At 45.4% G+C, this 16103-nt stretch overlaps 1 protein-coding gene across 3 annotated transcripts; it reads right to left on the bottom strand.

Annotated features, from left to right (window-relative positions):
- Positions 1 to 569: 569 nt before the first annotated feature.
- On the bottom strand, positions 570 to 15814 carry SNAPC4 (small nuclear RNA activating complex polypeptide 4). 3 transcript variants are annotated; one of them, XM_071574489.1, is made up of 24 exons: positions 15591 to 15814; positions 14799 to 14851; positions 14251 to 14415; positions 13752 to 13877; positions 13059 to 13137; positions 12466 to 12547; positions 12158 to 12262; positions 11663 to 11735; positions 11234 to 11398; positions 10889 to 11036; positions 10089 to 10195; positions 9730 to 9824; positions 9376 to 9470; positions 9044 to 9129; positions 7965 to 8369; positions 6881 to 6970; positions 6430 to 6673; positions 6268 to 6338; positions 5852 to 5950; positions 5615 to 5642; positions 4930 to 5189; positions 3082 to 4314; positions 1691 to 1821; positions 570 to 1075 (listed from the first exon to the last, which is right to left on the bottom strand). In XM_071574489.1, the coding sequence occupies exons 1-23, from the start codon at positions 15769 to 15771 to the stop codon at positions 1702 to 1704; spliced, it is 4110 nt and encodes a 1369-aa protein (XP_071430590.1). In that variant the 5' UTR covers positions 15772 to 15814; the 3' UTR covers positions 570 to 1075; positions 1691 to 1701. The 3 variants fall into 3 exon arrangements, with proteins under 3 accessions (XP_071430590.1, XP_071430588.1, XP_071430589.1); XM_071574487.1 differs by having other exon boundaries at positions 3082 to 5189; XM_071574488.1 differs by lacking the exon at positions 15591 to 15814 and adding an exon at positions 15319 to 15338 and having other exon boundaries at positions 3082 to 5189.
- Between the last annotated feature and the right edge of the window lie 289 nt (positions 15815 to 16103).

Genomic DNA, 16103 nt, shown 5'->3' with positions numbered 1-16103 from the left:
GAACTGCTTCTGCCACAGCTGAATTTCATGGAAAAATGTTATCTACACTGGTTTATGGAAAATGGAGCACACTGCAAGAGGGAAGCCATTCCATAATCATTCTAATTGCTCCATAATGTCTTGATACCAAATTACAGCAGCATTGGCACCCACTGTCCCCTGACCCCAGCTCTGCCTGAAGGGCCCTCAGAGAAGACTTGGAATTCACAGAACTCATCACTACACTCAGGGAAAGCTCAGTCAGTGCAGTGGAATAAAACTTTCTGCAGCACTTTCCATCTAGGTTTTATCAGCTTTGCCTCAGCTAACCTTGCACCTCTCTGCGAGACAGAAATTGCTGGTTTATAAATGAAGAAACAAGTTCTTGTTAAGTGATTTTTGATGTCTGTACAGGGCAGGCTGTGGAAGAAACAAAAAAGAATCCAAGCCACATGAATATTCATATTCCACTTTCTCCCTGGTTTTCATGCAGCTTGCAAACTTCATTTTTCTCATTAGCAATCACACTCATACAGACATTATTAAAAGCACTATTTACTAGGGAAAAAACCACACAGAATACGGCAGTAATTTTTAAGTGAGAAAAATAAAACATCTGTATTTCAACAAATACTTAAGACTCATTTTGATACAAAATTAATCTGCTGCTTATTCAGCAGCGTTCAGTCAGTTAGCAAGCAAAGCCACTGTCACAGCACTAAAAAACACCCAATTAGCAACATATTCTGAACATGGATAAACATTCACATAAATAGGGGCCAAACAAAAAGGAAATAAATAACCATCGTTGCTGGTTTCCCAAGATTTCCAGCACCTTCTGCCCCAGCATCTATGGCAGGTGTGAGTTTGAAAGAGTAGAATGGATCTATGCCTGAAAGGTTTCCTTCCAGCCCTTTTCTTTCATTTTTGCACCTTTCCTACAGATGCAGATTTTTTGGGGTGATGGGAAAACCAGTCCAGCCATTTTCCTCTTCCCCAGGTCCATCCAGTCCATGTGTTGGAAGTGATAAAAGTGATCAGTGCAAAGAGTATCTCCTACTGCCATGCAGGAAGGCAGAGCTCATTCCAGTGACCTCTGTAACAAAGCACAAACAGCTCCCATCAGTTGCAGCCTTTTTATAGGGAAGTTGCCCTTTAAGAGTTTCTAAAACGAATTTAAATTAAAAAACTCAAGCAGTGTCATCTGACAACCATGAGAATCAAACTCTGCTCATGGTTCACTGCACCAAAAGCCTCTACAGATATTAAGACACCACACATTTGTACCCTACAGAAGTTGGCCTGGTATAAGTATAGAGAAATGGAGCCATATGGGGAGAATAAACTCCAAATCCCACAAAGTTTTTCAAAGGTGAAATGTTAAAGACAAACTCCACTGGCAGCCAAGTGTGCAGGGTGTTACCAACAGTAGTGGGCAGGGCATGGACTAAAAGGCTGCCAAATGTTTGAACTTCATGACTTTTTTATATATAATTCTATCAGACAGACATGAACTTTCCCTCCTCCCAAAAGATTATCAGCCTCAGGCTGTGATTAATGGTGACTGCAGAACTCTGTGTCCTCAGGGAACAAGAGCAGAGATAATTTCAGCCCTTTCCTGGGGTCGTGATTCACTGCCTGAGCTGAACCACAGACAAATGTGGTTCAGGTTCTCAGGCACGAAATACAAGATCACTGAGTAGCTACTCACACATCTCCTCCTCACATCCTCCTCCTCTTCCTGAAGCGGGCACTTCTCCTGATGGGAGCAGCACTGGCATCAACCACACCAGTGCAGGTGGCCAAGGCAGCCTGGCCAGTGTCCTCTTCAGCCCCCAGGCCCTGCAACATAAGCAGAGTATGATCAGCACCATAAGAATGAGCACAGCTACAAATAACCCCCTCAGCCAACTTTTGGTTTTTTTTATGGAGCTCAGCAAGATTTCCAAAATAATCTTCCCTTTACCTTCAAATATAAGAATAGGGCAATATTCTATTACCAGTCTTACACAAACAACAAAATAACCACAATTTTCAGAGCAAAACCTTCAGCCAACAGTTTCCTCCTGTTCCTGCTACCAAACCAGAGCAATTCCTGCTGTTGTTTCTGTCTGGGCACAACTGTCCATTGCAGAGGTTGTGGCACAGCCTTTTGTTAGAGGTTGGGTGCCTGCCATGTGGTGCTTCAGCTCTCACTGCTGGAGCCAGACAGTGCCCCAGACAGCACAGGTCACACCAGCTTCTGATTTATCACAAAACACACACCCTACCACAAACTTTCTGCTGAAAACCACCAGGAAAACCACCTGGCTTTAGTGAGAATCAAAGGGGTGGGAGAGAGCCTGGAAGATGACGCAGAACAGAGGCTGGCACTGAGGCTGTCAGGCAGTGAAGAACTGCTGGTGACTTTTGGAGCAACTGCTCATAGTTCAAACAACACTGAATTTGGCCCAGACCCAAAAGTCAGAGCTAGAACAGAAACAAAATTGCTGGGAAAACTCTGATTTTAGGCAGCTTTGCTATCTTTCTATAGAAACAGCCATTGGCCTTGTTTATTCATCTTCATCAGTGTTTTGTTTGTTTACTTTGGCACCACAATGAATTGAAATGTGAGTTTGAGCTGCACAAACAGTGCTGGGCAGTAATGGATTTAACCACAAAATGAGAGGCCAGTTTGGGGTCTGGCTTCCATCAATCCTTACAGCTTAGCAAGCTCTAGCCACATAAACAAATTTGGGATGAAGATGCAAGTAAGAACATACACAATTCCCCTGTTATTATTGGGGTTTAGAGGACACATACAGCAAAAATACAAGAGTCAGTGCAGCAGGTTATAAACTAGAAAAGGAAGGGAGCTTTGATATCGACTTCTGGGAATTGTCATGGCAAGTTTAACGTGCTACATAAAACACAGACTTTTAGCCTTGGACTAAGGGCTCCCAGCCGAGCTGCAGAGCTTTTCATGTTATCTGCTGTAAAACCATGTTTATTCAGAAGGACATTTCTGCTACACTTAAAAACAGTGGGGGATTCCACTTGGGTTTCACTGCAATACTTAACTGGGAGTAACTTTCTGCTTTTAGCCCCTGACATCTGTTTTACCTGATTTAGTAAATCAGCATCTTTGTCTCCAGGCTCATTATCAGCTCTCCAATCCAACTGTACTTCTGTTAATTCATTCCCACAACTCTCTTCCTCAGACACTTCCTTCTCACTCTGCCACTCCTCTTCATCACTCTCCTCATATTGCTTCCTGCTGGCTGACAGAGTTGTTGTCACTTTTGGAGGAGGCAGAGTTGCCAGGACAGCTGGCAGTGTGAAGGCTGCCAGGAATCTGGCTTTCAGCAGGAGGTAAGCAGGGTTATCACCCAGTTTCTGCTGCACCAGTTCTCCAATAGCACGGAAAACATCCCGAGTGCCTCCATCCTGACTGGCATCAGAGGGCAGGAGACTCGATGCTTGTTCTTCCAGAGCAGCTTTCTGCAGAAGGAGCTTTGAGAGGGATTTTAAATTGCACAGAAAAGGTGGCAAATAAGGCAGCCTGGTTTGCAGTGGTGGGACCTGGACACCTTGTTTCCCACTCAGCCACTCCCTCACCAGCCCCTCATCTTCAAGGGAAATCAGGCTGAAGTCAAGTAGGTTCTTCTCTGCACTGGAAGTGCTTGGCTGGGGGGGAATGTCCTCAGGCTGCACAGTTGGAGGTTTGGAGGCAATGGGTCTGTTCTTCACAGCTTGGGCAGCAAAGCAACCAGAGTTCCTCAGGACACTGCCATCAAGAACTGGATCTCCTGGCTGGAGCACAACCCCTTCTGTGGTGATTTCAGAGTCGGAAGATGCTCTGTTTGTTGTAGTAAGAGAGTCAAGGCTCTTTCCCATGCTAGTGAGAGTGGACACGTGTTGGGAATCAGCTCCCTGAGTGTCTGCAGGGGGCTGTGTTTGTGGCAGCACCACTGCACACAGGGCTGGGGTGTCAGATGGAAGAGCAGTTGGAGCTGCAGGCAAGTCAGAAGCCTTGGAGAAGCCATTTGAACATGCAGATGTCACAGAAGAAATGTTGGGTGTGCTGCATTCAGAACTCACAGAGGTTCCAGGTAAGAGGATTGTGGAATGGTCAGCTGCCTTTGCCAGAGGAACTCCTGCTAGCTGGGAACTTGGTCCTTTTGTGTCTGCACTGCTGGAACCAGGTGGATTTGCTCCAGCTGGTACAGGAGTCACTCCCAACCCAGAGACACTGCCATTGGAAGTCACAGTTGTCTGACACAGTTGTCTCCCAGGAGCAGCTGGTGTTCCTTGGGGAATATCCACCACAGTTTGCACAGCAGTGGGCAGCAGAGCCTGTGGGGTTACAACCAATGTGAAGGGCAGGATGCCGTTGGGAATCACGGGACAACCAGCTTGTGGAGCGACAAGAGCAGGCAACAGGTTGACTGGCCTTTGTTGTAGCCCATTAGTGTTCAGCTCACAGGGAACTGGTGTGGAAAGGGACAGTTTGTTGTTGCCACACTCCAGGCCAACAGGCACCACTGTGATCTGGTGTGGCACAAGAGCCTGGTGTTGCAACACGACTGCAGCTGAGCTACCAGCTACAAGCTGACCATTGCACCCTCCCTGATTTGGGGCCTTCTCTGCTGCAGCTGGATTCATGCCTGGAAAACCCTCTCCTTCAAGGCTACTTTCCAAAGCTTCCTCTTTTAGTTCCTTATTGGACCATAGACCTGTCCCTTGTGAGCAACCAGGGCTTACCCCAGGTTCTGGCACGGCTGAGGAATGGTTTTTAGGCACAACAGCAGAAGTGGAACTTGCAGCAGAAGTACTTGCTGGCACTAGAGCTGGTGTGCCCTGTACTTGGCTACTTGTACAACCAGCTGCTGCAGGTTTGCTCTCTGCTTGTGCAGAAGGAATGATTTGCTGTGGTGGGTGCTGGATTATCAAAGGCCCCGAAACCAGTACCTGTGGGGCGACCAACACTGTCCCCTGCATGGCCTTCTTGGCCTGGGACTCCCTTAACCGCTTCTCTCTCAGCAATTCTGAGACAGTTTTAGGCTTCTGCCTCTGCCCCTGGGCTGGAGGAGCTGCCTGCATGGCTGGGGCACTGCTCTCCAAGGCAACAGCAGCAGTTTCTCTTGCTTTTAAGGTAACAGGTCTCCTGCCAGCATTCCTTGGTATGCCCCGTTGGGAGCTCCTCTGAGAACAAGGCTGGGATGAGTTGCCTACAGAGGAGAGGAGATAAAATTAAAAAGAATGAACAGTATTTTCAACAGCCATTTGTCAGCCATGAAACATCAAGTAACCTGCACAGGAAGGGGCAGAACTCCTGTGTGTGAGAATTCCTACAACATTACAGTCCTGATTTAATCAAGCCATATCTGATAACTGTGATAACAAACTGACACCACTGAGCAAGGAATTGTGCTGGTCTAGTGCCACTGGTCCTCCAGCCCTCCAGCACTTTTTCCAGTCCTTACCAAAGGGGGACATATTTAGCCAATAACAGATCCAAGGGGAAGCAAAAATGAGCATGACAGTGCAGTTTTGGTCCAAAAGTTCTCCTTCAGTTAAACTGCTCATTAATGTAATGGTGATGAATTAAGTGAAAGTTCTTGCATGTCATAAAAATAAATGTTCTGGTAGGTACCTGAAGAAGTCTCCATATTTTGGGAAGCCTGTAAAAAAATTACATTAAATTATACTTCTGAGATATCTAAAGATCATTAAAACAGCACAGAGGTGAATCAAACCCACATCTGCCAGCATTATTATGCTTCTGAACCAAAACAAACTGGTAACACATGCACTGGTCAAACAATTAAAAAAATGTTTGTTTCAGTCAAGACTTCAGTGGGAAAAGCTCAGAAACAGACCCTGCCAATACCTGCTGAGGCCTTCTTGCATCAGCCTTGAGCTGCTCCAGCTGCCTCAGCTTCTTCTCACGAATAATCTTCATACAGCCCTTGGTGTCAATCTGAAAGAGCTGCAGGGTGAGAACATCATTAAGATTTGACTGAGAACAAAAATGTTCTGGTGGGGTCAGTGACAGTACCAGATGGATGGGACATGCTTCACATGCAAGATCCTGGGGACATTTTTACACTCACAGGAAAGCCTCTGGCAGGATTAGATTTTGGATGCAGGATTTATTTAAGAAATATATCCAAGGCAAGAGGCCAGAATAATCTAGTAATTAGATTATTTAAAAAACAAAGATAAACCATTTAAGCCTCAAATACAGAAAAATAAAGATTACTACTGTTTGAAAGCAGATAATGTTATTTAGACAGCAATACCTACCTGAATGAACAGTGTGAACAGGGGAGTGCTCGTGAGACTGATTGACTTAACCTTCTCTTGAATAGCATCAGCTTGGAAAAAAATCCAACATCAAAATCAGCTGGGAATTCACTTACAAGATGTCTGAAAGTAGGGACAAAAAGTAGGATGGGTCAGAAGTACCTTTTGTCTGACGAAAAGCCATCCTCCCAGTGTGCAAAGTGCAGGGCAGCAGCACATTGCCCACCCAAGGGGTCACTGCCATGAGCAGCTTCCTGTCCAGGCTCAGCCTCTTCCAGTGCTCCTTCTCTTGGCGGGAAATTTTGTGTGTCATGTTCTGCAGCCCCTGGGCACTCTGGCCAACAGCTGCACTGACTCCAGGTGTTTTTCTTATAAGGCCAGGAGGAGGTTTTAGCATCTTGTATCGCTGTGCATGAAAAAATACACAATTAGAGGTCCAACAGTTTGACCCAGAACAAACTATTCATGGGCCAGTTGTGACAAAAAATTATGAGCTTTTTCTCTTGGGACTACAGTGCAAGAAGATATTGTCATTACTTTAAAAGAATTCCCAGTAAATACAGCCTGGCAGTGCTTACATCAGAAGAGAAGATGATACAGGAGAGGCACTTACAAGTTTCTTCTGAATAAATGTGTTGTGCCTTAATATTCTTCTCACATCCTCCAGGGTAACCCGCAGCACTTGCTTTCCACACCGGGAAGCCTTAAAATGAAAGCACACAAGCAAAGTTTCAAATGACTGATTCAAGGGAGAGTAACTCACAGACAATTACTTGCACAGCAGGTACAAGAATTTTCAACATTCTTGCTGTTGAAAGTATCTTATTAAATGAAATCAGCCCTGAAGAGCAGACCTTTACCTCTCCTTTTAGTCCTTGTACATTATCACAATACCAAATGAGTGTTTCATAAAAGCATTTGTGTGAAGTATCTACCAAACCTCAGAGGGTCAGAATTTGCTTGGTAATTCTCTCTGCAATTTTTGACTTAACAGTACAAGGGAAAGAAGAGCAAGATGTTTGGAGAAGTCACTGATCTTTCCCTAAACTTCTACTAATAAAGTAATGCTGTATCTGTAATCCCAATTAGAGACTGCTCGCAGCACAACCCTTGTACCACAACCCCCAGAACACACCACCTTGAAACAAACAAGCTTGTCTGCCCATAGTCCAGGGCACACATGCAATTCTGAACACAAAACTCAGAACACTTTTGCTTGTGTGAACTTAAATAGTGATTTAGAAATTAAGGATTTTGCTAAGAAATATCTTGCTGCAAAAATGTGCTTAGGAGGGTTTGTGTTGCTTCAGGACCTCATTTGGGGTGAAAACTCAGCTCAGAATCAGATATGGATGTGTAAGTAACTTAATTCTTCTAAAGGCACCACAATTCACTGTAAAATTCTGCTTTATGAAGATGCAGACAAAGCTTTCTTTGTGTGACAGTACACATAGGGAAGAACACAGCTGTTTTCTAGGAAATGCATGGGGAAGCAGTGCTAGAAATTTCCATTTAATCCTACAGCTGAGTTTCCAGCAGCTCCCTCCAATGGCACAGTGAGAAAGCAGACAACAGAGGTGAGAAAAAGATTTTGTCCTTTGCTTATCACATCCTCTCCTTACTGCAGCTGCTGCACTTCCCAGTCGTGTCTGATCTCAGCTCCCATCCCAGCAAGCAGAGTGGGAATCCCAGCTCACCTTGCTCATTACTTCTGCTGGGTCCTTCACCACAACATCCGTTGAGTGAGGCCGTGAAATGCCCCTCAGCAGAATGTTCAGCCCAGATGATGTATCAGCAGCTCTGTCTGTGCCTCCATCACACACTGCCCCTGGAATGTCACTGCTGCTGGTCCCTTCATCAGCACTCAGAGGAGAGAAAAGGGACGAGGTTTGGTATCTCCCTTTGTTTGCCTCCTCTGTGTCTGGCCCTGTTGGTATCCACAAATCAATGCTGGAGAGTGCATACTCCTTTTTGCTTGTTGTTCTGGTCATCTCCTCCTCCTCTGAGCTGTCTGCCAAGTCCAGTTCCATGTCCTCACTGCTGCTCTCTGAATAGCTGGAACTTTCCTCATTGTGGTGCCGTTTTGCTGCCCCGGATCTTTTCTTCTCAGTCAGAAAAAGCAGAGACATGTGTTAGCCAGTGTCCACCCTTGGCCTGCAACTCTCTCAAATCAGAAAATTACAAGTTTCATAGAGCAGGATCCTGTCAGTGGCTTCCATATGGATAGTTCTGCTTTGCCTCTCTTAAGGTTAACTACACAGTACACAGATTTTGGGTTAGATCCTTATATGCAAAGAAAAAGCTACAAATACAAGTTTCTGTGAAAAACTGGTACATGTGGAAGTACAAATTAAGTACAGAGCCCCATCCTGACACATTTGGGTGTCCATAGACTCTTCCTTAGGGCAGGTGCCTTGTCAATGGAAACAAGACCATCGTCAACATGGTCTTAAGCAGCCAGAATTTCTGTAATGCTTGTTACCAAAACTGGCAACTCATGAGGTGCACACATGAAAACCTAGGCATATCCCACCCTTACATGCATTACATGGCACTGAAAAATTCTGGATAATATACAAATATATAGCAAATTAACTTGAGACCTTAAGAACAAAAGCTGCTTTAACACACCAAACAATTAAACCATGAACATCCATGACCAAAATCTTAATCGTGCAAAATCAATTTTTGTACTGATTTCACAGGATTCTACTTATAGTTTAGAGAATCTTGACTGAGGAGGTGGGACTGTGCCATAGCAGGATTTTCACAGTACCTTAGAGCCAATCATGAGCTTCCACTTGCTCAGGCATTGGGAGCCAGTCCGATGTGGCAACTCTGAGGCTATTTTACTCCAGTGACCTAAAAAGGATGCAGAGGATGTAAAACATGACCATTAGTGCCACAGACTGAGCACAAAAGCCTTTCACTGCAGAACATTATACACATATTATCCACTTCCCTATATGAGAGACAGAGTTACTGCATGAATGGATCTCAAATCCTTAATACAAGGAAGGCTGCAATGCTTGGTACAAAGCAAAGCCTGCATCTTTAATGAGACTGAGTCTTCCAAACTTCTACAGGTCAAGCCACAGAAACACCTACCCAGGCCATGCTTTTGAACGAGCTCAATCAGCTGCTCTTCTTCCTCTATGCTCCACTTGCCTTTCTTTACATCCCAGTGCAATGCTTTTAAGTACCTTCAAAATGAAACATTACAGTAAGGAACATTCAACCCTGCCTGTACAGCTCAAATCATCACTGCACACTCCATGCTGAACAAAACCAGCATTCCTAATCAGAGCTTTCCTTTTTCCCATCCCTACTCCCTTGTGACTATTTAGACCACAACCACTCTACAAACCTGCCCTTAAGTGGACACTGGTTTAAGCAAATCAAACACTTGTAAAACAAGTTGCATCAGCTCTAATAAACCTGCTGATACATTTGCACACTCACCTGTCTCTGCACTGAGCGTCGCTCCTCCCCGGCACCTCCGTCCGGATTTTGTACCAATCCCTCTCCCCGTACTTCCTAACTGCAGCCAGCAGCATCTGTGTTCATCACACAAAGCAAGAGCTGAAATTCTCACCAGGAACATCCTAACAGGCCTGAGGCAGAAGCAGTTGTGCCTCTTGGTGTTCTAAGTCTCTGAACTGAAGTGTTTAGGAGTCTCTCAGCCTCTGCAAACTGCCCACCTTGGTCTGTTTTAAGCTCCTCTGTGCCCCTGCTAAAGCTCAGCTCTGTACAGCTCTATACAACACACCAACACCAACATCCCCTCCCTGCAATTCCAGGCACCAAAGAATGGAGCTTACAGCATCTTCCTCTGGTGTCCAGGGACCTTTCTTCAAGTTGGGGTCCACGCTCTTCGTCCAGCGGTAGATCAGCTGAGCAGAATCTCTTCCTTCCATGAAATAAGCAACTAGAAATGCAAAAGTCTGCTTTGAAATCTGTTGTAAACTACGTTTCTTCCTTTACTAATATTCTAATGGTGACGTTTTTTCAAGCAGTCATTGCCATAAGCAGCATTTTAATCTCTTAAACCAAAGTACACAAGAATGAAAAGAGCATGGCATACACAGAATGTCACTGTTTATCGTGGCATTATAAACACAGGAGACACTTGATGCCCCAACAATCTATCCTGCAACTACAGAGAACTAGCAAAGGGTTCAGCTCCCACATGACTGACAGGTTGAAAACATCAGGTGTTACACACAGGCTTAGATTTAGAATTCCAAATACTTGGTTTCTGTTCTCAGCTCTGCTGCTCACTACACATGCTGCCTCTCACACTCCTAAGGGACAGAGGCAGCAGTACTGAGTCCTTAAAAAAGGCTTCTGGGCACTGAAAACTGCCCAAACAGTTGGCCAGGAAGGAATCCTGGCTTTCTAGGGAAGAGTCCTGATGATTTTGTAACAGAAAAAGGAAGCTCACACAACTGTCAGCACTTGTCAGTAACACTCAGCCAGTTTCAGTGAAATTCCCCAAATGGATAAACGTTCCAAAAGATACCAAGTTACTGCTGCAATAATGAAACTCTCAGGTGGGTACAGGAAAGGCATAGATCACTGCTCCCAAAATGGAAGGCTTTGTTACTTGGAGATCACTTACTTTTCTTGTATGGGATATGGCTTCCCACCCTCATCTCTTGAACCAGCTCTAAAAGCATTTCATCTTCTTTCTTGGTCCATTCTTTCCTTTTCAAATCTTTGTTATAGATTTGGTATTTCTGCAAGCACTGGAAAGGTGTCCTGTTTGTCTTAATATGAGAAAAACAGATACACACAGAATTGGTTATTTATGAGGACTAAAAGCAACAGGAAAAGGCTAAAGTACCAAATGTTTTTGGCCCTGTTCTTGGATGGTTCTCAGAAAAGCATTTATTAACAGTGAATTAGCATTACTTTGAGGCACAGTTAAGGCAGAATTAACCAATTTGTCATGGCCAGATCTTACCCCCAGCTCCTGGGCTATGGTTTGCCAGTCCAGGTAATTGTGTCTAGCAGCAATTTGCTTCAGCCTCTCTACTTCCTCCTCACTCCATTCTGTTTTGTTGATGCTTGGATGTTCCCAGTTTTGCCAAAACTTCTTCAGTTCTTCTGAACTACGTTGTCCATCAAACTAAAAGAAACAAGTAAAATCTGTTTTATCTTATAGCTGGAACTGAAACGTGGACAGAAAGGAACATCAATATTTTGCATTCCAGATATGTCTTATTGCCAAGTTTTTCAGAATTAAACTATGGAATTTTAACGATTTGAAATCAGTCATTGGTCAACTTGGAGAAATGCATGGTGGAAACAGTGGATGCAAATCAAGTCAGGAGTTTCTTAAGGGAAGGGACACAGATATAGAATCAGCAAAACAGCAGATCCCCCAACTTACATGGATGTTTGAAATTTTCTCCCAGTCATGCTCATCGAATCTGGTTCCTAATAAGTCACTTTCTGGCAGTTGGCTAAAGCAGAAGGTACAAAGAACAAGAAATAATCATGTTAAATGGTTGATTAAATACTCTGTCTTCTTGATCCAGCTTCATCTTTTTCCTCTCACCTGTTCCTGATTTCCACAAGAACTGAACACTTGGATTAGCAGGAGAAACAATTAATACAATGTCCAAATATGTCACTCTAGACATTGCTACATTTGAGCACAAGCTCAAAGGTATGAAACATTTCAAACCTCTCTGCTCCTTTGTTGCTAAACCAAGAGCTATCTAAAGCAGCACCTCTATATTGGGTATAGATACTACACTTTTTAACAAGCCAAAACAAAAACATTTCTCCAAATGTCACATCTAGAAGTGGAAGGAGAGAGGTTTAAGAAGTAAACTCCAAGAAGAGACATTTATTTATCACAAAGAATGGAAAGACTTCTTACTTAATTGCCTCTATTTCTTGCTCCACTTCTTTGATTTGCTTTTCCAATATCTGTTTCTCCATTTCAGTCTTGACTTTCTCCAGCTTCTGATTCCAGTAACTCATCCTGTTCAAAGACATTTTTATCATTATTTAATAGAACTAGATGGGAATGAGGTCAAAGGGATCAGAAGATGCACAGCAGAGACAGCCACACTAACAGTAACCCAGGAACTTGCTGAAGGAAGGTGGAATCTCCACATCTGCCTTCTCTTTCCCTCACATAGAACGTTCTCAGCAGGAGAAAGGAGGGGTTTGTGCAGCACTCACTTGAGGAGCTTTGGCTGGAGCAGGCGTTGCAAACGGTCACTCACCACCGACTTCTGCAGCAGCGTCTTCTCTCTGCTCTTCCCTGCACCAAACAGTGGGGCAGCCAGACATCAGTGCAAAAACACTGCCAGGGGAGACCCACTGCTTCCAACATCCCTGCAAAGCCACTCCCAGGTCTGCAATAGCAGTTCCACCCTTCAGTCCCCAGTGTCATGTCAGACTGGGGCAAGTCACAGCCTCCTCCTCAGTTTTAGCTCCAACAAGACCATCATCAAGGTGACTGTGACCATCTGGAGCTGGAGGTGTCCCTTGAACTCCTCATCTGAGCACTGCCCTTGCACCCTGGTTTTGGAGTGCTCACAAGAGCTGATGCATTAAAACAAATGCAAATGAAAAAGGGAGTCAGTAATCACTCCCTGAAACAATTTACTGAGCATCCCATTCCCTTTAACTACAGTTTTTGTAAAGTCGAGTGTGCAATGTCAGAAGTGTTGAAGTTTAACTGCAGATGGGACACACACACATTAACCATATGAATATATATATTTCTTATGGTTCTTCCAGAACCCTGAACAGCACACAGAGTTACTTACACTTTGCTGAAATCAGTTGTTCAAAGGATTTTATGCCCTGAGCTGCCTTTTCCTTGGCATCTTCATTGGAAGGAGGGCCCTGATGAAGATTAGAAGAGTTAAATGCACTGGAAGAGTCATATATAGAAAAATTACTTTTTTCTTAAATCTCTACTGTGAACTGCTACAAAAACAACTGGAAATTCAAACTTGTGCATGTTACCTTTATCAGCACCAGCTCACAGATACATAATTTTTAATAGAAAAATTACCAGCCATTGCTAGAATATATCAATGTATGGATGGTGACAGTTGACATCTTGGCTACTACAAGACATTGAGATCTCTTTTTGCTAATGAGCCTTTAAAAACACATGAAAAAAGTACTAATATTTGCCTCAGAAACTGAGAAAACTCAGTTTCACAGACATTCAGATCTCAACAAGTGTTTTGAGCAGCAGGACAGAACTGAGTCGAGAAGATGAAGACAAAGTTAAAAAGAAGAATGTTCAAGCTGGAATTTCATTCACTCCTCAGAACTCAGGGCCAGACATGGGCTGAACAAACATTTCCAAGGCAGGGTAAGTAAGTAGCAAGTGAGAAGAAAAATGTTTCAGACTGAGGAGGGAAGTTCAGTTACACAATGGAATTTTAACAGTTTTAACACAGTTACAATGTAAGTCTAACACTGAAGGCATAGCTACAGTTACTTACAATTCCTGTGGTTTTATCCTTAAAGTAGGGCTTCAGAAAATGACCCAAAAATACATTTGCTGGAAGATTTCTACCATCTCCTGCCTTGGCTGTTTTTGACCCATCAAGCTCACACATGATCTCCTTCTGCAATACAAGAGATAATTAAACAGTATCAGTGTCTCCTTCAAATTCCTGATTTCAGAGAGCAGAGGCTGAGCCATCACAAACATCCCAGGCAGGGTCCAGGTTTGAAGCACCAGACTGTTAAAGGCAGGGGGAAACATCAGTCAAATAAACCACTTGAAAAGCCATTCAATGTCACTGTTTTGAACTGCCAGGAAGAAAATGAACCTGGTTCCTGGCCAAGCAAGCTGAGCACTGCTGGAGCTGATTCCACTGGCAGCTGTGATGGACTAGGAATATTCTGGGAAGTCTCACTGGGCTTGAGGAGAGGGGAAGATGGCAAATGGCAACCCAGAAAAGCCAGAAATGAACATTCTGCTCCTGTTCTGCTCACCTGCTGCTCTCTGTTTTGTGCAATGAGCAGCTCCACTTCCTCAATCTTTTCCTGGATAACTTCCTGGTACACATGGTTCATCTGCAGGCACGTTTCTGGATCCTGTGGAAGGCTTTCAACATCATCATCATCATCATCATCACTGCTGTCTTCTCTTTCAATCTCCTTGAGACAAATCAGGCATTTAAGGGGAAAAGAGAGAAAGACTTGCTTTAAAGGCAGGTATGTAACATAATTTATTTTGTAACTCAACACCTCCTTGGCTAAACCTGCTGTTTAACCCCAGCCTGGTGTGTTTCCAGGGACAGAGATCAGCAGCACCAGAGCAGTGAGGCCTCTGACCCTGTCACTTGTTGTCACATGAAGAAATCTGTATTACACTGAATAATAAAGTCCTAGGCAGGGACCCAAACTGGAGGGCTGGTATTAACCCTTTCTGAGCACAGAGCCAAGGCAGCTGCCAGGATTTCCCCAGAACAGGGGAAGTTTCCCTTCCTCCTGCTCCCTTCAATAAATAGATGGAAAAATACGCTTAAAAATACATTTACCATTTCATCATGAGAATCATCATCATCATCACCACCATCATCTTCATCATCATCTGTTGAACAACAAAAAAAGAGATGTGCTGATTGTAGTGGGATCAAAGGAAAGCTCCAACCCCCAAACTGTTCAATCAAAGTACCAAGGAGGTCTCAGACATGACCATTAGAGGTTTGGCACAGTGACAGCATTATCAAGTAAAAATTATATTTAGTTACACTCCACACATGCATCTTTTTGTTTTAGAGTAGGAAAACAGAGCAGCTCTGGATAGCCAGGACAGGATAACTACACTGATGATCAAACTGCATGGTCCTGCACAGGGTGGCAAATGAGAAGCCCCAGGCTGAGCAGACAACTGAACATTCCAAGCCAACAGAAACGCAAACTCCAAAAGCACCAAGAGCCCCTCAGCAACCGCTGGGTTTGCACTCAGGGGTACAAACTGACAGAAGTTGTTCAGACCTGCACCATCAAAACAGAGGCGGGTGAAGCCACTACGGGCAGAGATGCTCCAACAGTTACCAATTTCCCTTTGCTACGGAAATCGAACTCTGGGAGGCGCTGGCAGGCTGTGGGGTGGAGCGGCTCACACAGGGCTTCGCGGTGCCCGTTTAAATGCTCTGGTTTCACTCCCGGGGGATTTGTTGGGTGCTCGAGGGACCAGAACAGGCTAGAACCCTCCGTCAGGAGATGGCAGCTCTAGGCCGGCTCCGGGGGTTTTACCACGAAAACAGGCACGTCTCCAGTGCCGGCGACCCCCGCGGAGCGCCCCGAGGGGCCACCCGAGCCCGTACCGGTGCCGGAGCTGAGGCTGGAGTCGGACAGGGCCAGCTCCATGCTGGCCCCGCCGGGCTCCAGGCTGCGCTCCAGCTCCTCGATCTCCCGGCGGATCTTCTCGCGCTCGGCATCCAGGTCGAGCCCCGGGGGCGTCTGTGCGGGCCGGTGGGGCCCGGCCGGGCCCGGCCCGCGGGACATGGCAGGGCCGCCGCTCCCGGGCTGGGCCTGGCCCCGCCCCCGCGCCCCGCCCAATCGCAGCTGCGCATCGGGGTCAGCTGATCCCACCATGTGACCCAGCGCAGCCAATGCGCGCAGGGCTCGGCGCACGTGGGGCACCCCCGGGTCCTACAGGGACCGACACGGGCAGAGCCAATACCGGGACAGGGACACATCGGGGATATGGGGGACACACCGGGAGACCACGGGACCGACGGACGGCCCCTTCTCCTTCTGCAGCACGGGTAGAGACAGGCAAGGGGAGCCCCAGCTGAACCGTGGGATGCTCTCGTTGCAGGGACTGCGGTGCCAGC

Source organism: Pithys albifrons, chromosome 20 (genome assembly GCF_047495875.1).
Source record: "Pithys albifrons albifrons isolate INPA30051 chromosome 20, PitAlb_v1, whole genome shotgun sequence".
In the NCBI taxonomy this organism is placed as follows: domain Eukaryota; kingdom Metazoa; phylum Chordata; class Aves; order Passeriformes; family Thamnophilidae; genus Pithys; species Pithys albifrons.
This window is presented reverse-complemented; position numbering and strand designations above follow the sequence as displayed.